This window comes from Capricornis sumatraensis, chromosome 10 (assembly GCF_032405125.1).
Source record: "Capricornis sumatraensis isolate serow.1 chromosome 10, serow.2, whole genome shotgun sequence".
In the NCBI taxonomy this organism is placed as follows: Eukaryota; Metazoa; Chordata; class Mammalia; order Artiodactyla; family Bovidae; genus Capricornis; species Capricornis sumatraensis.
This window is the reverse complement of record NC_091078.1, coordinates 95,549,430-95,576,287: the sequence shown is the minus strand read 5'-3', so window position 1 is coordinate 95,576,287 and position 26,858 is coordinate 95,549,430. Positions and strand designations below refer to the sequence as shown.

Below are 26,858 nucleotides of genomic sequence, written 5' to 3'. Positions count from 1 at the left end.
TGGAGAAGTAAAGGGCAACCCACTCCCATAGTCTTGCCTGGGAAATCCTATGGACAGAGGGGCTTGGCAGGCTACAGTCCATGGCGTCACAACGCCTGGAAACGACTCCGTGACTTAACAACGGGCCCTGAGGACGGCTGTCTTTGTTGGTGTGGTTCTGGGGTGCACCCCGCCCAGCCCTGGCACGCAAGCGGCTCAGTGCCTCCACTCAACAGGTGACAGTCGCCGCCCTCAGACAAAATCAGGCCTGCTGCCACTGTAGAGCAGCCTGCGGCAGACCCCCAGTCACACCCCCACCTCAGATCCTGCAGCCCCCTTTGTGCTGTCTTCCTCCAGACTGCCCGTGCTTCGTTCCCAGCATCACTGTGCCTCTTGTTCAACTCGGTGTAGAGCCCTTCCTCGAGGCTGCTTCCTGAGTCCCGGTGCTGGCGTCAGGACTTCCCGAGCAGGGGTGCCCTCTTCACCTCGTGGCAGTTTCCTGAGTCTGTCTCCCCAGAGTCTGTGTCAGCTGAGGGGAGGGGCTCAGTCCTCACTGATATGGATGGGAGGAATCCAGGTGTGGGTCCAGGGCTGGAGGGAGGGGCAGCGCCCCACCCAGGGTAACTCAGAAGCAGAGGAAGTGAAGCAGGTCTGACTGCTCTGGCCGCTCCTTCTCTCCCCTGGGATGGCTGGGGACAAGCTACGCTCTCTTGTGGCCAGGCCAGGCCTGCCTGTCAAGGATGGCCCCCTGCTCACCCCATCATACATCTTTGCAGTGGAACAGGGAGTGGGCCTCATGATTCAGATCCCGGTGCCCTGTTGGCCTTCCCTTGACTGTACCCGGTGGAGGACTTGCACCCAGATGGGGAGAGGTGCGTGTGGCTGAAGTCCACTGCCCTTGAGAACAGGGAGTGGAGGAGACGCCCTTGCCTTTGAGAATAGCAGGGAGGAGTGATCTGGCTACCTGCCCAGCCAGGGAAGATCAAACATCCATTTCCCACTTTCTCCCTGGGTGGGCGAGGCGAGGAGACTGGCACCAGCCCAGCCGGGGATACGGCACCATTTAGGAGCAGCACAAGGGCCCTGCCCACAGAGGGCTGGACCCAGCCACCTTCCAGTCAGTGGAGAAAGCGAGGTCCTTGCTATTGGGGTAGAATGGGAGTCCCTCTGCTCCCAGTGGCCAGTGCCCTGGCAGGACAGCTAGAGTGGGCAGCTTGGGCCTGCAGATCCCAGTGAATGTGTGTTACAGATGAGAAGTCCCCAGCAGAGAGTCTCACAGAGACACTTCTGAGCTCAAACCTTATTTGGAAGAGCCTGAAAGCACCCTCACATGCCCTGCCCAGGCATGGACAGTCCAAGCAAAGAAGCAGTTGTTTTATATTTAATTTACAAAAGAGACCCCAAAATAATAATAATAAACTATCCAGGGGCAGGGGAGTAGGGTCAGGTCCTCCCCGGCTCAGCTGTGCCCCTCTTCCTCTCTGGCAGGGAGAGACGGGGCTTTCCAAGGGACTGCCCCTCCCCCTTAGAACAGGGGGTGGGAGCTGGTATGGATATCCTACCGGGCATCTCAGAGGGCTCTGCCCGTCCAGACTCTGGTTTGTCCACCCCTTGTGGGTTCCTACATCCCTGGCAGACCCCTTGTGGCAGAGGCCAGCTGGCCTGGCAGCTGGGTGAGACCCTTACGAAGTCCAGGTGAAGGCCAGGACTGCCACTGCCAGCAGGCCAGTGAGGTGGGACCCAGCCCAGTCCCCACTGGCACCCCCAGCTGCCCGCCTGCGGTCCCACTGGCATTGCTCACCGCCCCAGCCTAAGTAGCACTGGCAGCGAAAGTGCGTCTGTAGGTGGTTGCGGTCGGCCCAACTGAGTTCCCCCTCTGGTCGCAGCCGCGGCTCATCAGGTGAGTGGCTAGGCACTAGACGGAAGCTGCTGGCACTGAGGTGCAGGAAGGTGTGAGCATTGGGGTCCCGGCGCACACAGCGCCCATGGCCATGGCACTGGGCCCAGCTGCAGTACTGGGCAGCCCAGGACACATTGACGACATAGGGTACCAGTGACCGAGTCAGATAATCCTTGAGGCGTCGGCAGGTCTCCTGGGGACAGAGGACAGGGAGGAGGGTCAGCTGCCTCAACCTACATGGAAACTCAGTCCACACTGTGTGACTGCACCTTCTTTTAATAGCATGTGCACACACACGTATGCCTGAGCCCTCACTGTTCCTGTTCCTTCTAAGAAGAGGGTGGGGGCAGGGACTGGAACCCAGCAGGGCAGGTGGGGCAGGGTGGAACTCAACAGCTGGTCAAGACAACAACTCCCTCTTCCTGGGTGAAGGGCAGGGGTGGGGGTGGGGGTAGATCCTGTCTTCTCTGTTGGGACACGGGCTGCCTTGGGAAGCAGAGGAGGGGAGCACTTTGAGGTTTGCAGCCAAAAGTGCAAACACTCTGCCTCTCCCTGCAGCCTCAGCTCTGGTTGGCTGGGTGGGTCTTACTTACGTTGCTGGTGGTAAACCCTGCATCACCCCAGAGGATGACGCCGGCTGCACCCAGGGCAGCACTCTCACCAATGGTGGAGATGAGATCCATCTGTAGGGGAAGTGGATGAGACCACAGGGTGAGAAGGACAGATGAGGTGGGCAGGCCCTAGCCTCTACTCATTTGCTGACCCCCGACTCCAGCCCAGCCCTCCCCTTCTCACCCCCCAGGCAGCAGCTTCTGCGCTTTCTCCTTAAATGTTTAAGCCATTTCCACCCTCTACTTTGGCCTCCGATTCTCAAGCCAAGGGCCCACTTGAGCCTGGCATGTATCTACCAGTCGTGTCCAACTCTTTGCAACCCCATGGATTGTAGCCCACCAGGCTCCTCTGTCCGTGGGATTTCCCAGGCCAGAATACCGGAGCGGGTTTCCATTTCCTTCTCCAGGGGATCTTCCTGACCCAAGGATCGAACCCAGATCTCCTGCCTCGCAGGTGGATTTTTTACCATCTGAGCCACCAGGGCAGCCCTACATCTGTCAGGATGGACTGCGAAGTCGGAATGCTGGGCCCGAGTGCCTCCTCTGCCTGGATTTCCTGGGAGGTTCTGGCCAAGCTTCTCAGCCTCTCTGGGCCTCAGTTTTCTTATCCACAAAATGGCGATAACAAGGTCACCCTCTCATAGGGTTACAGAGAGAATGAGGTGAGGGGTGTAGAGTAGTCAGTAAACTTGAGGGCAGGAGGCCCCCTGGTAACCCTGCAGTGGTTCCCCAAGGAAGAGCACGGGGCCCTGGCAGGACATACCTCGCTAAGCCCTGTGAGTCCACGGCTGTAGGTGGGCCTCGTGAAGACGTAGACCGGGAGTGCATGGTTGGCATGGTGGACGTCAGCCACGCGAAGAGCCTCCTGGACACGAAAGCTGACAAAGTTGCGGCCGTGAGTGGAGGACGCCAGCGTCTCTTCCAGGTAGACAGAGGGGAAGAGGGCTGTGCTCTCGGCCCAGAGCCAGGCCAGCTGGTCATTTCGGGAGACCTCAACATCAGGGCAGCGGCCTGTATAGGTCTCCCAGTTTTGCACATAATCATGGTTGTAACAGTCAGGGAAGAGGTAGAAGCCCCATAGGTGCCGAGGCCGAAACGCCTTGACAAATCGCAGTGTCTCCAGCATGAACTGCCGTGCAGCGAACTCAAACTCATACTGCGCCTCCTTGACTACGCGCTCTGGTGGCCAATCGGGGTGGTGACTGGCCACCAACTGGCGTGATAATCGGCGGTACACATCCTTGTCCTGCCAGTTGCGCACCCACACTGGCCGCCAGTCCTCCCAGTCGATGACTGCCAGCCCTGCAGGCTCCTGTGTACGAATGTAGTGTTCCACGTGTCCCTTCAGCATCTCCAGGTGTGCCCAGAGGCTGCCATTCTGTGGCACACCACCATGCACTGACCTCCCCACCGAATTGAAGTGTGGATACATGCCCAGCCGGTCACGGTAGAAGATGGTGATGTTCTGATTTACAAAACCCTCGTTAGGTGAGGCCTGCACATCAAAGGCCTTCATGTCCTTTGGGTCCAATGGCATCTTGTGGCGTGGGCCACAGTCCTGTGTGGGCACATCCCATGCGACCACAAAGGGCCGGCCCGTGAAGATGGGTGGTGCTGTGGGCTTCAGCTCCGTGGCCCATGCCACCACCAACACCAGGGCCAGTGTGACGGCGGGGCCCAGGCCTGTCCACATGCTGGGGGCTGCAGGAAGTCAGTGTCACCTGCCAGGCACCAGCTCAGGAACTGGTAAAAAGGTGGGAGACAGCAAGTAAGTCTAGAGGATCCTGGAGGTCATCCAACCCAAACCCATCCACACTCCCAAAGCCCATGCTGCGTTAGGCCACCGTGCCCAGGATTGTTCAGACTCTGTTATTAGCTATAACAGGTCTGAAAGACCATAGGCCACTGAAGGACAGGCAACACATCCCCGTAGCTCACTGCCTGGAGCACACGGCTCCTTCCTGGACAAGTAGCCTATGGTTGGGCAGAAACTGCTGTTAGGTCTGTGACCCCTCTGAAACTGGACAAACTGAGCTATAGACTCACTGCCCAGAGGCTCATCCATGACTGAGTATCACCAAGGACAAAGTTTCTGAGAGCCCCAAACCGAGGCCCACTCTACCCCGTGAAGAACTTTTGGTCCCGAGAAATCACAGCATTTGGGTGAGGCAAGGCACAGCTCTTGCAGTAGCTAGGAAGCTGTAACAGCCCCGAGTTGCTATCTTTTTTAGCACCCGCCCAACAGAAAAGTAAGGCTAACAGACTTTATCTGAGCGCAGACTCTCTCCCCCAGCTTGGTGGAGGCCCCGCGGGGACAAAGGGGTGGTGGATCTCCCACGGTGGCGCCAGCAGACCGGCCTTTCCTTCTACAGCTACCAGGAATGCGCGTGCCCGCGGGCCAGGCGGCCCGGGGTAAAAGCCCACTCCACCTGGCCTTTGTCCGGAACCCCGCCCCCGCCCCGCACGTGGGGGCTGAACCCTGCCGGCAAGGGGGGCGGTCTGGGCCGCCTCCCCGGGGGGTCCAGAACAGAGCCCGCGGAGACAGCAGCTCGGCTCGCACTGCCCACCCTCACCTCGCGCAGGGCACCGCCGGGACCTGCGCCACGGCCACCTCCATCTCCGTCCCAGCCCGGTCCGCAGCCCTCCTAGGCACGGCCCCGGCTCAGCGCCTCTACTGGCTCCGCCCCCCCAACCCCAGCCTGCCGGCCCTTTAAGAATCCAGCGCGGAGGCGGGCCCTGCGCAGAATTTGCGACGGGGGAGGGAAGATGTGCCTGACTTTCGAGCCGCCAGTACCGCGCTTTGGGCTCCGAGGACCCCAGATCCTCTTCCGAGGAATGTAGCCACCAGTCTGGGACTCTGAGGTGCCTCCAAATGGGGCTTTCTTCTGGAGTCTCAGCCACGAGCGCCAAGTCAGCCTAAAGTTCACCCCCGCAACCTGCGGCCAGTGGTACACTCCTCCCTGCTCCGCGACGCGGCCAGCCGCTTAAAGGGACAGCGTAAAGGAGGAGGGTCGGGAAGGGAATGAAGGTAGTGTGACGTTCCCTCATTCGTCCGTAAGGAGGTGCTGTGGGACCTTGAGGCCTTGGCTAGGGGCAGTAGAGAATCTGGCTCTGTACCTCTGAGTGTAATCTCCAGTCCTGGGCCCCCCCCTTTGTATGGAAAGGGGGACGGTGACCCGCAGTCTGTCTGCGATCTCCCGGGACAGTGCTGCCCCGCCCCCCTTACGGTTCAGGGCTCCCCTTGCCCGACCCTGGTCGGAAGGGAATCCTCGCCCCTTGCCAGTCTGGGGCTGGAGGGCCTAGCACCCGCGTCTTAGCCCATCCAGGGCTGGGTGGAAGCAGTGGTTGTCCTGGTAACACAAGCTGTGGGTCGCAGTTAGGCCTGCCTGGTTGGGAGCCTGTAAGCCCAGCAAGCCCTGAGGGTAGGGCATCCCCCTGCTTCTGACTTGTATCTGGGACGGGCCAGTCCTTAGGCTCCTATCCCTTCTGTCCAGCCTCGGGGCCCTGTGGGAACCCCAAGTCGTCCTTTCAACTCTGAGAAGGCTACCACCTTTACAGAAGTTCCTGGCCGGACCGCGGAGAAAACCGGCTCACCCAGAAGGGTTCCCTTGGGCCTCCGCTGGGTATCCTGTCTTTTCGCCCTGCACGCCCCTCCCTCTGGGGAGCAGGCTTGCAGCTGCAATGGAAGCGAGAATTCCTTGCCTCTTCCTAAATCCGCTTCCCCGGGGTCCTCAGCTCCCCAAAGGCACCGGGTCTGCTTGGCCAGCCCATTCCCCGCGCAGGCCCCTGGGAGGAGAGAGGGAGCACCATGTACCAGAGTGCAGACCAGTCGTCTGCCTTGTGCTCACCTGTGTGGGAGTCCGTCGGCCCAGTAGGTCGGCGGCCTCCCTCCTTCCCGGGGTAAGTCTCTAGCCAAGCTACTCGCGCCAGCTCCTGCCCTTTCGGCAGCCCGCCGGCGACTTGATAAACCCCATCCCTCCCACCGGCTCCCGCCTCCCACTCCAGCCCTTTATCCTCACTTCCTGCTGCCCCTCAGAGAGGAAAGGGCCAGGAACAGGCGCGGGGGAAGGGACCGCCTTGACCCTGCTTCCCTCCGGTATGTCCTGCTGGCTTGTTGCCTGGCCTGCCCCTCCCCTGAGTAGGCCCTGGCCCAGCAAACTGCACCAGGTGACAGGAAGGCTGGAGGACCCAGTCAAGGTGCCAGCCTACCCCACACTGACAGCTTCTCAAACCTGCCCCTAGGGCTGAGGCCCATCCTCAAATCAGCAGCTTATGAGGGGGAGCGGCCCTGGTGGTGGTGCTTTGGGAAGTCAAACTACTTGGGGATGTTTGGCAGATGGTTCCCTAAAGCAGGTGGTGAAGAGAACCAGCCCTGGGGTGGGGGGTGTTGAGGGAACTTACAGGAGCTGAGTCATTTTTTTGCCACTGATAGAGGAAGCATCTCATGTGTGAGAGTGGACAAAGTGTGACAGAGTGTCGATGTGGGTGATGGGGGGGCAGAGAGGGACAGGGCCTGGGAGGCTTCTGTACGGTGCTCTTCTGTCAGAGGACATTCCTGGTTGGTTCTAAGATGCTGCCGAGTACAGGGCTCCTTACAAAATTGGTGAGGGGAGAGGTGTATTTCTGTGGGGAGAGTGTGTCAATAATGTAGCTGGCTCCAGGGAGGGCTGCAGCAGGGTTCCAGCAGACTCCTCCAGAGGTGCAGACAACTCTGCACACCCTTAAATCACCCTGGGCCTACTCCCCCTGGACCTACCATCCCACCCCTTTGATGCCTAGGGCCTCTCCCTTAATAGAAGGCTGTGTAAGCCTGGTGGAGTGGGGGAGGTGGGCACATATCCTACAGTCTACCCCTGATGACCAAGGAGTCCAGGACATGGCATGGGAGGATGGTGTCCCTGGACCACCATGCTGGCTCTGTTAAGGGACACAGGCCTCGGAAGCTCCAAGGGCAGGGGTCCCTGGGGAAACAAAGGCCAGACCACTGTTCCAGGGCAGGGACATTTCCTCAGGCAGCCAGCAGGAAGGAAGTGCACACAGCCCAGTGGGAGGGAGTGGGGAAGCACAGCCGTGACCCCCATTGTTTCCCGCTTCAGAGTCAGCTAGGGCAGGCCCAGCACAGGGAGTTCCCCACACTGGGACAGTGATGACGGGATGCCATCCGGCACAGCAGAACCCTGGCCCTGGGGCAGTCAGTAGGAGGGGCAGTGAAGGGTGATAGGGCCTTATGCCTGGCATCTTACTGCGCAAATGGGAAGATACCCAGAGGCAAACTTCAAGTCCAGACTGCAGAGGGTGATCTTGCTCCAGACTTGACCAGTTTAAACCTCCAAAAGACAGGTAGGTCAACTTCCCAGACCCAGCAGCCTGTGTCCCTGAACTCTCTCTTCCCTTACAGGGAGTTGGGCTGATGGCCAAAAGCTAGGCCTAGCAGAGAACTGGCCTCACAACCCGACCTGAGAAGTGTAGGCCAAATGTTCAAGGGGGCAGGCGGCAGATGAGAAGGCAAGAGCAGAAAGGATGAGAGGAAGTACTGGGTGAATGAGTTTAACCTGCTAGAACAGAAGCCCCAAGTCTATACTCCTGGTAGTGCCCACCAGGAGAGGTAAGTGGATCTGGGCTGCAGTTTTGCAGGAGGTCAAGGGCAGTGGCACCCAGATGGCTGCTGTCCACCTAAGGTTGGGCCCTAGAAGGTCTATGGGGCTCAGGCTGTGACCTCACATAGGGTCAGCTGCCTCAGCTGGGGACAGAACAACTGTTCCAGACCTATTTGAGGTCACACTGTCATCTCAGGTCAGGCAGGTGGAGCCAATCCCTACTGAAGTATCCCAGAGCCTTCCAATTCCAGGGACCTAATACAGGAGTGGCTCTCCATCCTGAGTGGGCCTGTAGTGAGGTCTGTGTGAATACACTGCCACCTGCTGGTTGTAGCTGGGATGCCCGCAGGTTGGGCTCAGGCTCACTCTGGACCTTGCCAGACATCAGTGCGACCAGAGTCCTGGATCCAGGTCTACCTTCTATGCCCATGTGGTAGTCCAGACACTGGGTGTCACAGCCTCAGAGGATGTCAGTCTTGTATGCAGGGTCTACAAATAATTTTATTGAACAAATAACACAACAGCCTTCCTAGATTGAGGACTACCCTCCCCAAGCCATTTCTCACACGCTTAAAGCACAGAGTTTGCACAGTAAGGGATTAAAAAAAAAAGTCATTTCTATGTAGAAATCAGACTCTGCCCCAACATCATGGACTAGACTATTTACAAGCTTTCACATTTTAAGTATTCCTATTAATGGTTGTTCTCTCCTTTCTGCCCCTATCCAGGGGCTCCAGTACTTTTCTCGTGACTGATACTGAAGGGAGGGGTATACTGTAGGGAAAAGGGGTGGTGGGCTCCTCAGAGCTACTGGCACCAGCCCTAGGGTGCTGTGCCTTACCACAGGGTGGTGGATGTGCAAGGGCAAGGGGGATTAGATACAGTAGGTGGGATGGGGCACAGGCATCCAGAGCCCTTCCTGCTCCCCATCCTCTGCCCTCTCAACTTGTAGCGGGGAGAACAGCTAGTTGCAGAGGGGAGGGATCGGGCCAGCCCTGGGTAGAGGGAGAAACCTCCCACACCAGTCCCTACTCCTATTAACAGCCAGCAAATTGTCCATCCATCTGGGGCTGGGAACAAATGGGCAGGTAGGCAGGAAAAATCAGGCTTGCTGTGCCCCCAGCCTCTGTCCAAACACGGGAGGAATCGAGGTAGCAAACGGCTGAAATGCTCCAACGAGAGGGTAAAGGAAGTGAGGGAAAGGAAGTTCCCACTTTTGTAGAGCTCCCATTGCCCTGGGGCTGGAAAAAGGCAGACCTTGCTTGTAAAGTGCTGTAGCCTCTAGCAGGGCTGGGCCCTAGGCAAGCTTGGAAGAATGCAGGCCAGGCAAGGGCACAGGAACCAGGCATTCCTGACCAGCATGTGCCCTGCCATGCTCCTTGTAGGGATTGCTGGGAAAGGTGGACTGGTAACTCTGCCATCAGCCCTCACCAGCTTCCAGCCATCTCTGGTCCACATACAAACCAACACCCAACCAGCACTGTAGGACTGCCCTGCTCACAGCTGAAGGTTCCAGGCCAGCGGAGTTTATTCACGGTTGTGGCCCCAGCCTAGGTTCCTCAATGGAAGCCACACCTTGAGCCTGGGGGTGTCTTGCTGGGGCAGGGGGTGTTTATGCCTGCCACCCCCCAGGCTCACACCTCATAGAGGATCACAGGGAAATCCACGTGGATGCGGGGGGGATCCAGCTTCACGGTGCCCTGCCATGGAAACACAGGCTAGTGAGGGCCGGCTCAGGGCCCCTATTCCAGGAAGCCTTCCTGTTCCTCCCAGTTCCTCCCCCAAGAGCCCCCACCACGACAGCAGACCCCATCTGGGTCTGCCTCCACACATTCAACACAGGCTCTGTGGCCACTGCCCAGCCCCTCACCTGAGGAATCAGGTTCTTATGCACCCGCCTCAGCTTGGCCCGCTTCTGCCCGTTCTTGGTGACGATTGTCTCCTCATAGAATTCGTGAGCCAGATCCCCATCCTCGTCATAGAACATGGAGCTGTGCAGAGGGAGAGGGGAACAGGCTGGGCTGGAGCCCCACGCTAGTCATGGCAAATGCCACAGACCACAGGGAATTATGCCCTCCCTCCAGTGGGGAAGAACAACCTTGGCGGGAGAAAGGGAGGTTAATATGTCTGGACAATCTTTCGCTTAGGATCTGGGGTCCACTAGAAAGTGGGGAGTAGGATGGCGGCCAGTGCTACTCTGTCAGACCCTAAGAAGAGAGGCCATACCAAAACAACGCTGGTTTGTTCAGCAAGAGTAGCCATTCCATCAGGCCCTTGCCTTCACCCAGGACTTCTAGAGTGAGAAGGATGGTGGCCTGGGCATGCTGGTCTCACTCCAGAAGACACTGCTGGCCCAAGGCCAAAGCCTGAGATAGCAGTTGCCTGAGCTAGGAGGAAGCCTGAAGAAAAAAGGCTGAATCCTCCCCGGTCCAGGTGGCTGATGCAACCAAACTGCCATTACTGGGGTCCCCCTAGATTCTACATCCAAATCCCAGCAACACTTGAGCAGCAGTTCCCAGGGCCCATCAGAACCAGGCCCATCTAGTGCTCCTATCTGGGCCCCTTGGGGGAGGGGAGAGGTCAGTGCCCCCAGATCTGGGAAAACATACCTGGGGTGAGGGTCTTTTTCCCCAGGTTCCTGCCTCAACGCTAGGGCCCAGTCCTACTCTCCCAGCCACTACCCAGAGAGGTCCAACCCTACCACTGGGGTGAACGAAAACAGACAAAACAGAGGGTCATTCTCTTCTAGGGAGAACTAGGGGTGAGGGAGAATAGGAGCCTTCGGCTAGCAGGCTGGGATGGAAGGGATGAAAGGAAGAGGTTCTGGAGTCTCAGGGAGACCCTATCTTAGCTTTATCGTACGGAGGACCTACCCAGGGACAAGCCTCAGGCCCACTCTTCTCCTAGGGAGACCTTCAGAGCAGCCAGGCCACCAGGAACCGCCTGTTCGGCTTTCCCCACCCCTTGTTCCTATGGGGACCTGAAATATGGGAGTCGTCCAGACTCGGGTGTAGGGGGTACAGCGGCGGGAGCGCCCCATGTCGCGAGACGCCCAGCCGCCCGTCTGTCCTCCCGGGGGCGGAACCCCGCGCCCTTACCCGCGGCGCGTGAATACGAAGGGGGGCACGACTCGGCCTCGCGGTCGCACCAAAGCTTGCTCAGCGACCGCCGCCTCTGGGCCGCCGCCCCCCGCAGCCGAGGTGAAGGGCCACAGGCCCCGAGCTTTGGAGCCGCTGGCGCCCATGTCAGGGCCGCCGGCGCATGGCGGGCCCCGCGGTAACTTCGCTCTTACAAGGCCGTCGGCGCCACCATACCCTGCCTGGGCCTTAGCTCGCAGATGCCGCCGCCGCCGCCGCCGCCGCGGCCGCCGCCTTCCGCAGGCTCCGCTGTCTCCACGGAAACCTCACTTCCGCTTCCGAATGAGCCGCATGCTACCCCCTCTGATTGGCTGCTTCTCTCGTCGGTCCGCGGGGCGGGACCAACAGCCGCCCTCAGATGCGAGTACCCCAGCATGCACCGCAAGACGTCAGCTCCCAGCAGGCCATGCTTTCTCCAGCTCGGGCTGCTCCCACCAGGGAAAGCGGTGGATGTCCTCCGCCTGGTTTCTTTAGCTTGTATGGCGGCTCTTATGACCCCGACCCCTAGAGTCAGGCTCAGCGGACCTGCCCAACCACCGGGTACCTCCCCCAAACCAGCACTTTAGGGCCTGACTCCAGGCCAGACTGGTCAGTGCCCATCTGGCTTCTATCCCCATACCTTTTTTGCCATCTCCAATTGTGGCATGTGGAGGAGAAACTGAACCTAAATAAAATTAAGGAATTGGCCAATGGTTGTATATCTACATTCAGGGCCAAAGAACTTCAAATTCAGTGTTCTTTCCAAACCCACCAGAAGCCTTGCTTTATGAAGGTTTGTGGACATTAACATCTGTACCTTTGGTACCATGACCAGTGTCTGGTCCACAATAGGATCTCAATATTTGGTGAAGCGCCTTCCACAGCATGGAGTGTGTGGTTTCTCTAAGCTCTGGCAGTTGATGTTCTTACCCCCACTACAACCTTAGCCACAGGGTTTGAGTGATGACTGAGTACATATCCATATACCACATCCTTCACAGATTTGTCCCATAGTTACTGTGAGCCTGTCCATCAATCTTGGCAGCCACTGGCATGTGGGGCAGTTACAGATGAGGGCCCATAATAAAGAATCCAAAAGCAGGAGAATTCTTAAGTCTTTATTTAGCCAATTCTCTCAGACCCCAGGCCCTGATGACTATCACCCCCACCCCTTTCCCCACAGGAGGCATTCAGCTGAGGCCACAAAATAGTACATACATTCGCATACATCATCAAAAATACCCAAGGGAAAGACCCTGGCTTTGACCGGAAAACAAGGCACAGACAAGTGGGCCAGTGCCCACATTCACAGAGAGCCTGGCCCAGGGACATCCTCCTTGGAGGAGGCAGAGGCACTACTGCTGCACCCTTAGCCAGCACTCCCTGACATGAAGGTGTGTGAGGAGTCAGAGGGTGCTGGAGAGGGAACCCTAGACTCTTCCTTGATGCCTGTCTTATCTTGAACACTCACCCTTGGTTCTGATAGGGCTATCCTGAGACACCCCCCTCTCCCATCCAAGACCCAAATCACACAACCATTCTGCATAGACAAGGGCCCTCATCCCTGCAAATGACCCTATTCTGTTTGTAGGGTCTCCAAGATTCTCATATCTGAGACAAATTTAAAGAGACTTCTGTCTCCTCTACCCATGCTGCAAGCCTGGAGCAGCTTCCAAGGGCAACCCTGGCCCACCATGACCCAGTACGCGACAGGCAGAAGGGTGAAGAGCCATGCTCTGCTCCACCCACTGGTGGACACAGGGGGCCAGCTCCTTCTCTGTTCTCTGGGCTCGTTCCCCCAGCAAGAGAGGGCCTCCATGCACACTCATTCCTCAGGCCACAGGGGCCTTTGCACACTCACACGGCACGCCCTTGGCGCTGCCTACTCTCCTCCTTCCACCCCAGGGTACAAGAGGTCACCCCAGGGGGCAGGCATGCAGGGCTTCCTGGATCTTCTGGCGACAATAGGAGTACTTCTGCAGGATCTGGCGGAGGTGTTCCTCTTCCTCCCGCTGCAGGATGCGCAGAAAGTTGTGTAGCTCAGGCATGCTGAAAGCGTCCCACTGGAGGGGGAGAAGGGAGACACAAGCTACAGCAGGCACTACCAAGCTGGCAGGCTCTCCCAAAAGAAGATGACTTTATCATGATCATGCACCTAGGATGGTGCTTTCCACTGTCAGGTTCTTGCCTGCACTGTCTGTGTTAAGATTCCCAACAACAATATATAGAGAAGATGGGTCCCATAAAGTAGGGCAGTGATCTCACAGACAGGCAACCAAACCAGTGTTCCTTAGCTACCTGTGGACAGCTCATGCCTCCTTTCTCTGAGTTTAATCTCACTCTGCAGAGGCACTACTACCGGGGAGCTGGAGAGCTTCCTGGTAAAAAGTTCTAATGCCTAAAGACGGGCACCTCCACGTTGTCCTGTGCCTATCTGTGTGCCTCTGACCTGGCCTGAGATCACCACACCATCAGATGGACTCCTGCCTCTCCTGAGGACTTCCCACAACAGGAAAGAGCAGTGCATCAAGATAGTTCTTCCTGGTTTCCTGAGACAAGCCCTAGACCTTGGCATGAATTTCCTGGAAACCCCCACTTTAGCAGCAAGGCTCACACACTTCTGCAGAGGCTTTGCAGGGCTTGTCCGCAGCCCTGTTGCTCCTTCAAGTCTTACGGTAGCTGCAACCCTCCAGTCCTGCCCAGTCACACCCAAGAAACTAAGGAGAGCTGTTACTCACATTCACCTCCCCAGAGTCATTCTCCTTCAGCACAAAGCTTAGGGCCTTCTCACTGGGCCCTGCAAGGAGCCGGAGGCGTAGGGGCTGCTCATCATCGGACAGCTTCCGGAGGTACACTGTGGGCCAGGCAGAGGGAAGGGAGGGTTTAATTAGAGCCAGGCACAGGCCCCTCAGCTCCTGCATGCACAGGAGCACATGCTCCTCCTGCATGTGTATATACCCTCACACATGGTGGGATGGGGTGGGAAGCCCACCTTGGCCATGGCGCTCAGCCCGCTCAAAGAGTGCAAACTTGCGAGGGTCATCCACCACCAGGAATTTGCGCAACAGGGCCTCGATGACCTCACGTGCCCGTGTGCGTGACAACACGTGCAGGTGCTTGACAGCATCCTTGGGCAGGTAGAAGGAGGTGCGGCGTTTCACAGCTGTGCCCCGCCCTGGGCCTCGCCGGGCATCCTGCAGGGACGGTGGCTTCTTGCTGGAGGGAACCGAGACAGGGCGCACCAGCTTCAGCTGAACCTTGATGAAGCCTGTATAGGAGCCATCCTTGTTCTAAAGAGGAAAAACCAAACTGTGATTAGGTGCCAGGTGAGATGGAACAGGACTGGAAACTACCAGTCCACTTGGGGCTAGGGTGGTTGTGAATAAATCACTGCTCAGGCCTTCCCAAGAATACCTCAACTCTGACCTTCTGGGCATCAGGCATGTGGCTGGGTTCCTATCTCTCTCCAGAACAGGCTGTCAACTCACCAGGCTCATGAACAAGTTGCTGTTGATCTGGCCATTGTACTCCTTGATCTTCTGCTCGATCTCAGCTTGAGAAAGGTCAGGTGTCTCCCACTCCACGGGCTCGTCCTGAAAGATGGGCAGGCATGGAGAGAGGGCCCTCACAGAACCCATTCCTCTGCAATGCATGTCACAGGCAAGACGATAAACTCCTGGTGGACCACTCTGTAAAATGGCCTGTGGGCAGCCTTTGGAAACTGACAACACAGGTCATGGCCTGATGAAAGGAAACCAGCACAGCTCCTGGTTCTGCATTCTATGGAGACAGCCAAGGCAGAATCATTTGGCTTCTCTGCTGCTGGCCTGGAGCCTCCTCAGCCCTGGGTAAGGTTCTAAGGACACCTTGAAATCAAGGCCAGGATAAGATCAGGGACTCTGAGAAGGAACAGCGTGATCTCAGCACCCTAGTTGGGTGGGGTCAAGGTGTCTCCTGGAGAAGGCAGTTCACTTTGCCTCTCTGCCTTGACCATGACTCCCTGCAGGGGGAGAGGTACAGGGATTGGTGCATACCAGGAGACCAGCCACCAGGGGGCAGGAGGAGAGGGGCAACGGCTACAACCTTAACACTTCTTGGTGGTGGATTTGGGCCAGGCCTACATGTCTCAGACACAGTGTGAAAACCACTATGACATGTCATTTGATCTTGACCCAAGTTGCACAAAAGGCAGCTTCAGGCCAGGCTCCAATCTGCCAGAGGTGGACATGGGCAGCCTTCTAGTAGAGCCTGTCCTGTAAGTGCCAAACAGGGAAGCTTATGCACCTCCTCCCTGCTGTCTAGAGGGTTCAGCCCAAAGATTTTAGCTGCACCACTCAGCCCTTCCCCTTGTTCCTCCAGGGACTGGATTCTTGTCAGAAGGGTGGCGTATGGGCCAGGGCTTCAGCCAAACTCCCTTGTTTCATTGCATCAGCCTTACTTCCTGTTGCCATCAGACAGGCCCTAGTAGGAATGGGAGTGTCACAAACTCAGCTGAGATCATCACTGACCAATGCGCTGTCCCAGAGAAGTTCCCATTAGAAGGTCTTCTGCAGAATAACCTTAATCTCGCGCTCAGCTTTGAGCCAGGACAGCCAGACTTCTTCCTGACTACTCCTTTGGAGCCCCCTAAGCTTAAACCATCCGATAGCTCAGATGGTAAAGAATCTGCCTGCAATACAGGAGACCTGGGTTCGATCCCTGGGTGGGGAAGATCCTCTGGAGAAGGAAATGGCTACCCACTCCAGCATTCTTGCCTCGGTCTAACACTTTCACTTTCAAGCTTACACCGTCTCATGTGAACAATAGGAAGGACAAATGAGGGGTAGGGTAGAGTTCACAGCCTTTTAGCAATATGCTCTTCATCTACTACCTGCAGCTGCTCAGCTGTCAGCAAGCTGTTGACACTGAGGACTGAGGCTCTGGAGGAGGGGTGGGAACCAAAGCCTATTTGCTTCCCCAAGCTTCTAAGTCTCGTAGATAGAAAAGAGCATTGAGAAGTGAAAAACTCTAGCAGAAACCTTGCTGGAGACGGTTGGAAATCTTGTAGGACTGGTAAGAACAAATCATCTGGATCCTGGAAAATGAGGGATGTGGGGGGGATAAAATGATGGCTAGAGGGGCTGGGAATAAAGGACGGATGTGTTTGTTCCATCCAAGGAGAGGATTTTGGACAAGGCATGCCCCAGCGGAAAGGAGTGTCAGGATGGAAGAGGTGCTAGGGGCAAGAGGAAAGCTGAGCAGAATCTAGTGCCAGGGCAAGAAGGAAGGGAATTCTGTTTACAGAACAGGGTGATCAAAGGGATGCTACTCACTTATTCCCCTTCCTTATGATGGCTCTGAGCTCTAGCCTGGGTCCTCCCTCTTCCCTCCCTGGGTTGTCCAAGAGTCCCAGACTGGAATGCAGTGACCTCAGTTCCAGCCCCTTCCCTTCTCCAGGTGAACCTCCCTCAAGGACTTGGGACTGGAGGTACTGCACTGTCCTGCCAGGATTCTAGAGAAGAAAGTTTCATTTTCCATTTTCTAAAACTGACTGCTGGAGGAGAATTCCACAAGTTTGTCCCAGAGGGACATACAACAGGACCTTGGAATTTCCCTTCTGCTGCACTCTAGCCACTCAACCTCTACTCTGCCACTGTCCAGAGTGACTGATGGTTTTTTTTTTTTCTAACTTATTTTTAACTGAAGGATAATTGCTTTATAATATCATGTTGGTTTCTGCCATAGATCAACATGAATCAGCCATAGATATACATATCTTACATACAAGATATGTATGTATCTTGGGACTCCACAGCCTGCTTTTCAATTGGTTAATGTCTTGTGGTTTTTCTCACCTTTCCACGATGGAAAATGGCTCAGGCCTGAGTGACACAGGGACAGGGACATTCCCAGGGATCCACCCTCAAACCTTGTACCCACACTCTGGACTGACCTTTCAAGGTATAGAATTTTCATCTAAATAATCACCCATAACTCCTTTCTCTTGGCTCATGTAAGGAATTCTGCCCCATTGCTGCCAGGTATACTGAACTTCACTTCATGGTCCCCATCTCTCTTTCCTGCTCTGCTGAAGTGTACCAGCTCTGAGCCTGATGATCACACATGGTACACAGCACAGAGGTCTCTGATAATGGGGACATCTGGGAGGCTCTCAGAGGCACAGCTGCTCCAGTACCACACCTTATAGTCCCAAATTAGTAACCCCTATCTCTTGATTCCTCTCAGGGCATTTTACAATCTAGCCTTTCCCACCTTTCGTGGGTAAAGTGCTCCTGAATGCTGACAGTCCAAAACAAGGCTTCCTTCCCGGCCATTCCCAGATCCCCTGGTCTGCTCTGATTTTTTTTCTATATATGCTGCCCAAGCGAGTACTCCTGGTCCACCGAAGAGGAGGGGAGCCTGAGAATCTTCCACATTCCAGCAGCTGGTGACAGGCCGGGACCGGCAAGAGGTGGGGACCAAGCTAGCTCCATCCAGGAGTGGAAATGGAGGGGCCTGGACCTTCCTTTGCCTCTCTCCTAAACACACTTCTCAATTCCCGGCGAGGACTCCTCCCCATCCACTTCCTCCAGGTCCCCCAGAGAAGGGATGGGAGCGCCCACACGCGGAAATCGAGGTGCTAGTCTAGACTGCACAGTCAGCCTTAGTAAGGGGTGGATAATGCCTGTCCTTGGTCTACCCCAAGCCACTCAGCTGCTTCCCCTGGTTCAACCGGTCTGTGACAGAAACAGCAAGGGCTCAGCACCCAGTACCGATGTGCTGAAAGCCCGACACACGGTTCCGAGGGCTGGCCCCGGTCCGATGCGAGATCCATGCTGACAGGAGGGCGGAGCGGCCCACAAACTCTCGAGACTGCAACGTACCGTGGAGGGGCGGGATCCCAGAGATCGCCCCCGCCCGCCTCCCTCAACCTCCGGCCCCCACCTGGTCCCGACGCGGCCTGCGCGCCAGCGAGGTACGCGCAGTGAAGTACTGCTCGAGCTCTGAGTCCGAGTCCTCCTGGCTGCAGTAGCCACTGCTTGTCGTGCTGTTCCAAGTCATCTCGAAGGAAGGCGTTCCCGCGTCCGCCTCACCCATCGCCGCGCCCGCCAGCCAGCCAGCTCCGGTGCACCGGTAGACTCCCACCACCGCCCCAAACGCGTGTGCGCGTGCGCGCCCGTATATGAGTGTGCGTGCGCCGGAACCAGTGTCCGAGCCGCAACCGTTAACACTGAAACGTAGACAGCCAAGACCTAGCTGTCATCTCATTGGAGAAGGGATGTCGAAGGGCGGGGTCACACACGCCTCGCCTCCAAGAATGATCTCAGCCCTGGGGCAGCTCAGTTCAGCGCCTTCTCGCAGGCCCCGCCTCCCAAGGGACACTATGGGGCTTGTGCGCGTGTGCACCAGCGTGGCCTCGAGGCCGGATGCAGCTGCGGGAAGGTGCGGAAGTTGCACTTGCGCGCAGTCTGGGCGGCTCCGGGCGATTAGGGCCGAGTCAGCACCCCCCGCACCCCTTGGAGCCCGCGCGCAGAATTAGCCACTCTCTGCCTCCGGGAAGTCGGCTATCAAAACGTTTATTGCGCGTAGCGCCGGGCGGCCCTAGGGAACGCCTCCAATGTGGCCCGCTCGTCCACGCATCCCTGCGTTGCCCGTAAGCTCCCCGGTCCCGCGCTCACCACATTCGTGTCCCGCTCCAGCGCCGGTTCCCAGCCCAGGTCCCGGGGCCCGCAGCAGTCTAGGGAGACGAGCGCGCGGCAGCGGTAGTGGCAGGTGAACTTGCAATCTGCAGAGAGGCCTGGCCATAAGGTGGAGGAACCCCAGCACCAGCTCGGAGGAGCGTCCCGGGGACAGAAGCGAAGCCCCGGGATGAAGGCCGTTGCTCGTCGTGTTCTCCATGACTGGCCTTATCTCAGTCCCCGTTAACACCCACTGCCACTCAGATTTTAGAGTCTCCCCTGCCGCCGCGCCTCCCCCCCTCCTCCCCCCCGTCCCGCCCCGCGCCTGGAAACTGGCAGGGAAGACTTCATGCTGTTAGGGATCCAGGCCTGCTCAACAGTTGAATTTCTAGCGCCTAGGGCAGAACTTCCCCTTCCTCATTATCAGCGTCCCTCCCTCCTCCCATTTACTGGAGGGGGAAACAAAAAAACTTTTAACTCAGTGCCTCTTCGTGTCATTTTTCTCTATTCCCCTTACACTCAAAACTTACCAACACTGGTCTCTTACTTAATTCCTCGCCTTCATCCTCTACCCATTCCAGTCTTGCTCCCCTCCCTCCAGGAAACTCAGAGACCGAACCGCGGAATGCGGTGGTCCCTTCACCTCTTCAGCATCGTCTGATGCTTGCTCTCCGGATTCCCCGGGGGCCCTCACTACCGCGGTTTTCCTCCCACCTCACTGTAACCCCTGTTCAGGGGGCTTCAGTTCTGTTTCAGCTTCCAGATCTATGGTGGAGTGTCCGAGGCCCAGTCCTGATCGCTTTTCTTCTCTGTGTACACTGACTTACATTAGATCCAAGGCTTCCATCTGACCTCCTTGAGATCAAATTCTGTGTGTCAGTATCTTCATTTGGCTGTCCAATAAACATTTCAACCAGACATGGCCAACATTTAACTCACTTTCCTACTCCTTTTAATTCTTCACTTCTCCTCACCCTTGCCCTTGCCAGAGTTCAACTCAGCAAAAAACAAAAACCAGACCAAACCACCCCAGCTCATCCTTGATGTATGTCTCTCTTGTTTCTGCTTCTGACACACACCCAAATTGTCCTGTTTTTCATTCCCATGGCCACTTTATTTCTCCCTGGGAACACTGCTATCTTCCCAGCCCTTGTTCATGCTTTTTGTATGCTGCCACAAGTCCCATACTCGTCCTAGCTGAATAAAGACAAACTCCTGTACTAGATGAGAGGGTCTCCATCACACACAGGCTTGGGACATCTTCCCTAAGTTCCTAAATGGGCCAGAGCAGTGATTCTCAACCCAGGCTACACATTAGAATGACCTGTTTTTAAAAATCGCTGGTACACTCTCAGTGACCTGACTGATTCAACAGATCCGCAGTAAGATCCAAGGGTAGAGGTTTGGAGGGCTATAAAAGCATCCCAAGTGTTTCTAGATGGTGTATGGCCAGTGAGACAGCAACCTCAGCTTGCTGGTGATTTCTGGGAGGGCAGAAGCACCAACTGGCGTGTGATTGCGTTTCATGTTTTAGCAGCTGGTTGACTGAACTTCCAATAGGTATTTGCTAAAGACAGACTCAAAACTCCTGCTTGTAGCCCTGTGCCCAAGTTTCTGACTATTTCCAGGCCTTCTCCCATAGGTGGGTAAGTTCCCTTCACCACAGGGATTCTCCTGGGGGACTTGGCAAGTGAATCTTTCCAAAGGGGTAAGTGTAAGAATGTGAGTCCAGAGACTGACAGGCACAAGCCTTTCTCAAGAAGGGCCAAGGCACTGGTTAAACTTGAAAGTAGTGCCTTGTTTACAGAGAAGCGCCTTTGCCTAACTGTCTCAGAGGCAGGTGGAGCTTGGCAAGGTTATAAACTATCAGCCCGCACTCTCTTGTGCTATGGGGCAAAGGTAACGGACCTGGTCCGTGGGAACTGTCCCCCCCGACCCCCTCCATCACAACTTGGCCCTCAGCGACGGGGCTGTCCCTTGGCTGCCCGTTTCGCTCCCGCCAGCTCTTGGGTCCGCTACTCACGCGCGCACTGCAGACCCTTGCGCACGACGCCCCAGATGAAGTCGCCACACAGGTCACACCACGTGTGCGTAGCGGGCCCCGCCGGCTGGAAGCGGTGGCCCCGGCCCGGGACCTGCTGCCTTGCGGCGTTGCGAGCTGTGCCCGGCGCGATGCGCAATGCATTGGCACGCTCGAGCCGAGTGCGCCCCGGGGCGGCGCACCGTTCGGGTGCCAGTTCCCGCAATTCAATGAGCTCAGGCTCAGCGGACATGGCCCGGTCGGGCCGGGTCTCCGGCCGGTTCTGGGCGCTAGCGAGCGCGGGGCGGGCGGGGCCGCGGGGCGGGCCCCGATTCGGCGCCGCCTCCAGGATTCAGGCAGAGCGGCGGGAGAGCAGAGGAGAGCCGCGCAATGGAAACCTGGGCGCCCGCGCTGTGTCGGCCCGCAGGCAGAGTGGGACCGCGGGTGCGGCTGGGGGCTGCTCTCTCAGAGTCCCCGCCCTCCGTTTCCTATCCTCCCTTCATCCCGCGAGCCACTCCCCTCCTCTTAACAACCACGACGACCTCAAGGGGCCACGCGGAAACAGGCGTGTTTGTGGAAGCTAGCTTTACTTTACAGTACTAGAGGAAGAGGGTCCCCACATCCGGCCCTTGTCCCCCCCCCCCGCCCCCCGCCCAGGCCTCCTGCCCCAGCTTGGGGAGGCTGCACCCTAAGCCTTCGCGCCTGATTGAGCAGGAAGTGGGGAGCGCTTAGATGGGGGGAGATGGGTCAACAGCTCTTCCCGCCTGCTATCCTCACCACCTGGGAGGCTGGGGCACTTGCAGAGGCCAGATTGAGATCCAGAGGTTTTGGGGGGACACTCGAGTGGGTTGTAGGCACGGGTGGTTGGCCCTCAGCCGCTGCAGCCTTCACTTGGCTCTGTCCCCCTGGGCTGCCAGGACACAAGCCTTTCCATGCTTCTCCCAGTGCTTGACTTGGCACTCCCTGCAGGCAAATGGGCCGGTGAAGATGCAGTGATCCGAGGGGTATGGGAATGGGGGTCCAAGGTCCTAGGATGCCCTCACCTGCAGCAATACCACTCATTCTGGCACCGGGAGCAACGCTTGGAGGCCTCTGCACTACAGTAGGCACAGCGGGGCCGCTCTGGAGCCACTGCCTCGAGCACATCCAGCCTGTAGGTCTCAGCCCACCTGGAAAAAGGGTCCGAAAGGACTTGCTGGACCTGTGGGTGGGGGGGGACAGGGGCAACCCCACCCACATCCACGCCGCTGCCTCCCTTCTCCTCTTCTGCTGGCTTAGCAGGCCTCACCTTCGCGCCTGCAGCCTCAGGTCCTGTTCTGAGGGGCTAAATACATGCCGCAGCTGATGCTTGGCGATAGCCTGCCACTTGCCTTTGTTCTCTCGCTCTAGCCGCTCCCAGATTTCTGGGATCTGGGGAAGAGAAGCAGAGAGTGGCAGGGAGGAGGAGCTGGTCAAGTGAGCAGTGGTCCTGACCAACTAACTTCCAAGAGCCTACCTGTTCCAACACCAGGTCCTTCTTAGGGGGCTGGGCTTCGGTCAGGGCCAGGTGAGCCAGGAAACCCTGCAGGTCTGACAGGTTGGGCAGCTGGTCGAGCAGTGTGTCTGTGAGGAAGGCCCGAAGCTGCAAGGGTGTCCAGGGGAGGCCAGTGTGAGGTGGTGCTGACCAGAGGGTGGAGGAACAGACAGGGCCTGGGCTCGGCTGGGCTGGGCTGGGCTGAGGGAGCCAGTGGGACCCAGGTCCCACTAGCTGCTATTATCACCTGAGGCCCAAGGTGTGGAGACAGGGCTGCGGCTGAGGTGGGCAGGCAAAAATAAACATCAAGGGTGACCTAGGGCAGGGCAGGGGCTGTGGACACTCAGGTAGGAGGAGTTCCCTACCTTGAGTAGCTGTCCTCTGGCAAAGCTTGTGAGGCAGTAGCGGGCCCGGGCCTCAGGGCTTAACAGCAGGTTGTATAGGGCGATCCACACCTGCCCATCCAACTTGCTCAGTTTTTGCTGCTCCGAGGGGGTCACTGTATGCCAACAGCCACTCTCAAATTGCTGCAGCTTGCCTGGGAACAGGAACCAACATATGGGGTACAGGCATTGCATGCTCTTTGAATGACCGAGCTGCATGGGCCACAGGACACACCCACACTGGGGTGGGGCTCACTTCAGAGCCGCGTGACTCCTCAGTAGTGGGCACACAGGCCTTGCCTGAAACAGAGTCCAAGTCTAGGCCCACTGTGGGTGAAACATCCTGGTATTCTCTTTGGGCAAGGGGGCAAAGTTTACCTGACTGCAAGTGGCCCACCCCATCAATCCTGAAGATGTCTTGGAAGCAGTGAACTGGGGCTTAGGCGGGTGGAGGAGGACCTTACCTCCTTCCCGCCGGCTCCAGGGACTGTGCTCCAGTAATTCCACCAGGAGACAGGGCAGGTTGTGGGTGCTGAGCATGCGGCTCAAGGTGCTCAGGGAAAGGCTAGGATGGGGATGGGGAGGTGAGTGGAGGTGACAGGCCCAGGCTCCCAGCCCTCCACTGCAGGCCCCAGGCCTGACTGGTTTGCCCACCTATCCACACAGTCTGTGATGTAGCGAAGCACTGAGAGGGCCTTCAGTGCGATCTCAAATTCCATCAGCTCTGCCTGCTTCTGCAGCTCCTGAGGTGGGGGGTAGGGTGGGGCACATGGTGTTCAAGCTAAGGGGGACCAGGGTCTAGCCCTTGCCAACCCCAGGGAACTTCCAGCCCACCTGCATGGGGCTGCTGTACTGGGACTCCTCCTCAGGGGGGGCACCACGGCCACTCTGGGCCACCAGGAGAGTCAGTTTGCGGTGGCAGTAGTCCACCAGGTCCAAGACGGTGTCCTCTGCTGACTCGCACACCTCCTGAAGGGCAGGAGGCGGGGAAACGACCTGGCTCTGATGCTCTGGCCACACAGACACAACCCCCCCTCACTGCCAGACTCTCGCCGAGGGCAGTAGCCAATGGGCAAGGCGGCTGCCTCACCTTGTGGAAGAACACTGTCTCCAGGAGGTTGATGATGGAGGCCTCGTGGTGTAACTGTCACATAAAGAGGAGGATGGGGCCTGGAGCGCTGAGAGCAGGATACGGGCTACCAGCCACCCTCTCTAGTTCAGGGCCCTCTGAAGGGGCAGCTGGGGGTATGCACCGACGGCCCCGCTTACCACCATGTATATGGGAAACGTGTTCTGGGGCTTGAAGTCCTCCAGCTTGCACAGCACAGGGAAGACCTTCTGCTTCCACATCTCCACTGCAATCAGCTCTTCCACCAGCGTCGGGATCTTTGAGGGGGAGGGCAGCGGACAAGGGGTGAGATGGGCCTGTCTTGGCCTGCTAACAGGTCAACCCAGTTCAGCCCTCCAAACTCCCGAGGACCCTTAGGCTCTCCTATGCCCCATGAATTCCTTCCCAAACCTCTCTCCTGCACCTTGAACCTTCATTTCCAGCTGCCTCCAACACCTCTGGGAGGGTCTCCATCCCCCAGGCTTCATATGGATTGGTCCTTGCCTTGTCCCCAGGCTGCCATGCTCCCTCTGCACTTGAGCCCTTGCCCCCACTCCCCCATCCAAGTGCACCCTCAGGCAAGCCTCCTGCTCATGCCTCCTGCTCATGCCCTCTCTTGTCTTTGTTCTCTGATCTTCGGAGGCTTTTGTGTGCCTTGGCCTCACTTTTCTCCGGCCCCTTCACAGTGCCCTATTCCTACCCCACCCCACCAGTAGGGGGCTCCACTTTTCCCTTGTAGAGGAACCCTTTTGTCAGTGATGATTCAGGTCATCTACTGGTGCCACCTCCTGGCTCACATCCCAGTCAAGCCAACTCCTGGTTTCTAACTCCCTCTCTCGTGTTGGGGAGGTTGCCCCCTTCTATGCCAAAGTTCCGCCCCACTTCACTGGGGGCCCCTCTCTAGCCTGACAGGCTAGTCAGGAATGCCTTTAGAACCTGGGCCCTCCCCCTACAGCCTAGGTTGTTCTAGGATCCAGGACTATCTCCCTAATCAACTTGTACCCTGCTCCCCACCAGGCATGCCAGGGTCCTGTCCCATAGGGGTGCTAAATCAAATGTGTAACACACTCTTCTTTCTCCTTTGGGGAGGACCGAGGTGCCAGTCAGAGGGAAGTGTAGGCACCCAGTTTCTGAGAGGGTAGAGTGGTGGTGGGGTGTGGAGCGGTGAAAAGGCAGGAACCCTGCCTGTGATTCCAGCGTACCTTCCCATGGGTGACCAGCAGCTCCTGGATGGGCTCGCCCTGGCTGGCCGTGGCATCGAGGATGGCCTGCATGTTCAGTTTCTCCAGGTTCTCATGCTGCTGGTTCCACCTGCCCCGGGTTGTATGTGCATGTGGGTGCACATCTGTGCAGTAAGAGCGGGGGTCGGGGCTGGGTGCTATTGAAGCCTAACCCGATTCTGAGGGGTCCAAGGTGGCTCAGGACCATATAACCCTATCTCAGAGAGCTTTTCCTCCCCACCTTATGGGCCCCTCCACGCTGGGCAAACCCTCCCTCCAAAGGACTCTGGCCCACACTCCCCCAACTCAAGGACTCTGACCCCATGACGCCACCTGACCCTGTATTCAGCGGCCTCACCCTCTGGAGCCCATATCGCGCAGCTGGAAGCTGCGCAGTCCCCGTACTAGCACGTCAGCCTCGCCCGGCAGCAGCAGCTCCAGGTCGCCCATGTCTCCGCAGCGTGAGAGCGTGAAGGTGGGGTCTGGCTCTCCACGGGCAGCAGCTGGCTCTGGGGTGGCGATGCTGACACGCTCGGGGACCACGGTCTCCCGCGGGGCCGAAGTCTGGGACCCTACGGTTGCGGAGCGGTTGCTGCGCGTGAGTCCTCGCCGCCATGGAAACGGTAAGCTCGGCGCCTGCGCAGTGCTACCTGGGCGCGCCCCCCCCGACCCGCGCTGGGTCCCCACCCGCCAGCGTCTTGCCTGCTAGTCAGGCTGCGGGCAGCAACTCTTTGGACTCCCAGTGCTTTCTCGCTCACAATCGGCTGCAACTCGAGGGTTCCAGACTCCTGCATCCTAGGCTCCCTCGTCAGATGGATGTCAAGTCGGCCCGCCCCCCACCAGCTCTCCCAGTAGCTGCTCCCTTTCCGCCCACATTTGATACTCCTCTCTGTGTCCTCCTCGCTCCAGCATTTCTGGCGTCCAGCTCTACCTCGTTGGCTCTATCCCCAAAATACTGCGCAGGGCTCACAACTTCTCTCCTTCCTACTCCGGGCTGCCATCACCTCTCATGTTACTGATACTGGACCCATTTCCACCCTTGACTTTCCTGACCTTTCCCCTGCCTTGTAGCATGTGGGATCTTATTTCCCTGACCAGGGATCGAACCCCAGCCCTTGGCAGTTTAAGAGCCTGGATGGAGTCCTAACCACTGGACCTCCAGGGAATTCCCACCAGGAGTCTTTTAAAGGTGTACATGAGGGACTTCCCCGATAGTTCAGTGATTAACAACTCCACGATTCCAGTGCAGGGAGTGTGGATTTGATAACTGGTTGGGGAATTAAGATCCCACATGCAGCATGGCCAGGAAAAAAAAAAAATTTGTACATGAGACATTCCTTCCTCACATGACAGTGGATCTGGCTGCCTCTGGCCCTCAAAACATTGAATACTACGGTGGCTCAGATGGTAAGGAATCTGCCTGAAGTGCAGGAGACCCAGGTTCAATCTTTGGGTCAGAAAGATCCCCTGGAGAAGAAAATGGCAACTTTTCCAGTATTCTTGCCTGGAGAACTCCACCGACAGAGCAGCCTGGTGGGCTACAGTGCATGGGGTCACAAAAGAGTGCACACCACTGAGCGACGGATAGATGTCAGAGATTTCAGATGTCCAAAGCAGCTCATCCATAGCTCTGCAGAATCAGGCTTTTGCCTCCTCTCCTACCTCCTGACTTTGTTTCTTGCCCCGCTCCCCCTTGCCCTCTATGTTCCAGTCCCATGGGCTTCCCGTGGCTTCCTCACATATCCCAAAGCAG

At 57.5% G+C, this 26,858-nt stretch overlaps 4 protein-coding genes across 8 annotated transcripts; all 4 read right to left on the bottom strand.

Moving 5' to 3' along the window:
- Positions 1-1,396: 1,396 nt before the first annotated feature.
- HYAL2 (hyaluronidase 2) lies at positions 1,397-6,454 on the bottom strand. 2 transcript variants are annotated; one of them, XM_068982000.1, is made up of 4 exons: positions 6,339-6,454; positions 3,254-4,233; positions 2,473-2,562; positions 1,397-2,072 (listed from the first exon to the last, which is right to left on the bottom strand). In XM_068982000.1, exons 2-4 carry the CDS (start codon positions 4,181-4,183, stop codon positions 1,662-1,664), a joined length of 1,431 nt encoding a protein of 476 aa, XP_068838101.1. In that variant the 5' UTR covers positions 4,184-4,233; positions 6,339-6,454; the 3' UTR covers positions 1,397-1,661. The 2 variants fall into 2 exon arrangements, with proteins under 2 accessions (XP_068838101.1, XP_068838102.1); XM_068982001.1 differs by lacking the exon at positions 6,339-6,454 and adding an exon at positions 5,064-5,152.
- A 2,142-nt stretch (positions 6,455-8,596) lies between these two features.
- Positions 8,597-11,418, bottom strand: TUSC2 (tumor suppressor 2, mitochondrial calcium regulator). Its single transcript, XM_068982689.1, has 3 exons — positions 11,186-11,418; positions 9,958-10,078; positions 8,597-9,787 (listed from the first exon to the last, which is right to left on the bottom strand). The coding sequence occupies exons 1-3, from the start codon at positions 11,329-11,331 to the stop codon at positions 9,722-9,724; spliced, it is 333 nt and encodes a 110-aa protein (XP_068838790.1). The 5' UTR covers positions 11,332-11,418; the 3' UTR covers positions 8,597-9,721.
- A 961-nt stretch (positions 11,419-12,379) lies between these two features.
- On the bottom strand, positions 12,380-21,134 carry RASSF1 (Ras association domain family member 1). 3 transcript variants are annotated; one of them, XM_068981784.1, is made up of 6 exons: positions 20,885-21,134; positions 18,862-18,980; positions 14,692-14,796; positions 14,196-14,493; positions 13,942-14,057; positions 12,380-13,266 (listed from the first exon to the last, which is right to left on the bottom strand). In XM_068981784.1, exons 1-6 carry the CDS (start codon positions 21,132-21,134, stop codon positions 13,120-13,122), a joined length of 1,035 nt encoding a protein of 344 aa, XP_068837885.1. In that variant the 3' UTR covers positions 12,380-13,119. The 3 variants fall into 3 exon arrangements, with proteins under 3 accessions (XP_068837885.1, XP_068837884.1, XP_068837886.1); XM_068981783.1 differs by having other exon boundaries at positions 18,862-18,968; XM_068981785.1 differs by lacking the exons at positions 18,862-18,980; positions 20,885-21,134 and adding an exon at positions 18,128-18,397.
- A 634-nt stretch (positions 21,135-21,768) lies between these two features.
- ZMYND10 (zinc finger MYND-type containing 10) lies at positions 21,769-25,555 on the bottom strand. Of its 2 annotated transcripts, XM_068982605.1 has the most exons (12): positions 25,464-25,555; positions 25,088-25,196; positions 24,047-24,163; positions 23,868-23,921; positions 23,612-23,746; positions 23,432-23,520; positions 23,242-23,342; positions 22,760-22,932; positions 22,377-22,502; positions 22,170-22,291; positions 21,925-22,050; positions 21,769-21,844 (listed from the first exon to the last, which is right to left on the bottom strand). In XM_068982605.1, the coding sequence occupies exons 1-12, from the start codon at positions 25,553-25,555 to the stop codon at positions 21,769-21,771; spliced, it is 1,320 nt and encodes a 439-aa protein (XP_068838706.1). The 2 variants fall into 2 exon arrangements, with proteins under 2 accessions (XP_068838706.1, XP_068838708.1); XM_068982607.1 differs by lacking the exon at positions 23,242-23,342 and having other exon boundaries at positions 22,760-23,013; positions 23,418-23,520.
- Positions 25,556-26,858: the final 1,303 nt, after the last annotated feature.

What these genes read in the sequence shown, in the direction of transcription:
- TUSC2 (XM_068982689.1), bottom strand. Translation starts at nt 11,331, where the DNA reads ATGGGCGCCAGCGGCTCCAAAGCTCGGGGCCTGTGGCCCTTCACCTCG. An exon ending in TTCGTATTCACGCGCCGCGG is followed by an intron (nt 10,079 to 11,185) that starts GTAAGGGCGCGG and finishes CCCTCTGCACAG; the next exon opens with CTCCATGTTCTATGACGAGG. An exon ending in ATAAGAACCTGATTCCTCAG is followed by an intron (nt 9,788 to 9,957) that starts GTGAGGGGCTGG and finishes TTTCCATGGCAG; the next exon opens with GGCACCGTGAAGCTGGATCC.
- HYAL2 (XM_068982000.1), bottom strand. Translation starts at nt 4,183, where the DNA reads ATGTGGACAGGCCTGGGCCCCGCCGTCACACTGGCCCTGGTGTTGGTG. An exon ending in GACTCACAGGGCTTAGCGAG is followed by an intron (nt 2,563 to 3,253) that starts GTATGTCCTGCC and finishes CTTCCCCTACAG; the next exon opens with ATGGATCTCATCTCCACCAT. An exon ending in CAGGGTTTACCACCAGCAAC is followed by an intron (nt 2,073 to 2,472) that starts GTAAGTAAGACC and finishes CTCTGTCCCCAG; the next exon opens with GAGACCTGCCGACGCCTCAA.
- RASSF1 (XM_068981784.1), bottom strand. Translation starts at nt 21,134, where the DNA reads ATGTCCGCTGAGCCTGAGCTCATTGAATTGCGGGAACTGGCACCCGAA. An exon ending in CAAGGGTCTGCAGTGCGCGC is followed by an intron (nt 18,981 to 20,884) that starts GTGAGTAGCGGA and finishes CCTTATGGCCAG; the next exon opens with GCCTCTCTGCAGATTGCAAG. An exon ending in GCAACTTGTTCATGAGCCTG is followed by an intron (nt 14,494 to 14,691) that starts GTGAGTTGACAG and finishes TTTCCTCTTTAG; the next exon opens with AACAAGGATGGCTCCTATAC.
- ZMYND10 (XM_068982605.1), bottom strand. Translation starts at nt 25,555, where the DNA reads ATGGGCGACCTGGAGCTGCTGCTGCCGGGCGAGGCTGACGTGCTAGTA. An exon ending in CGTTTCCCATATACATGGTG is followed by an intron (nt 23,922 to 24,046) that starts GTAAGCGGGGCC and finishes TTTATGTGACAG; the next exon opens with TTACACCACGAGGCCTCCAT. An exon ending in CCAGAGGACAGCTACTCAAG is followed by an intron (nt 22,503 to 22,759) that starts GTAGGGAACTCC and finishes ACACCCTTGCAG; the next exon opens with CTTCGGGCCTTCCTCACAGA.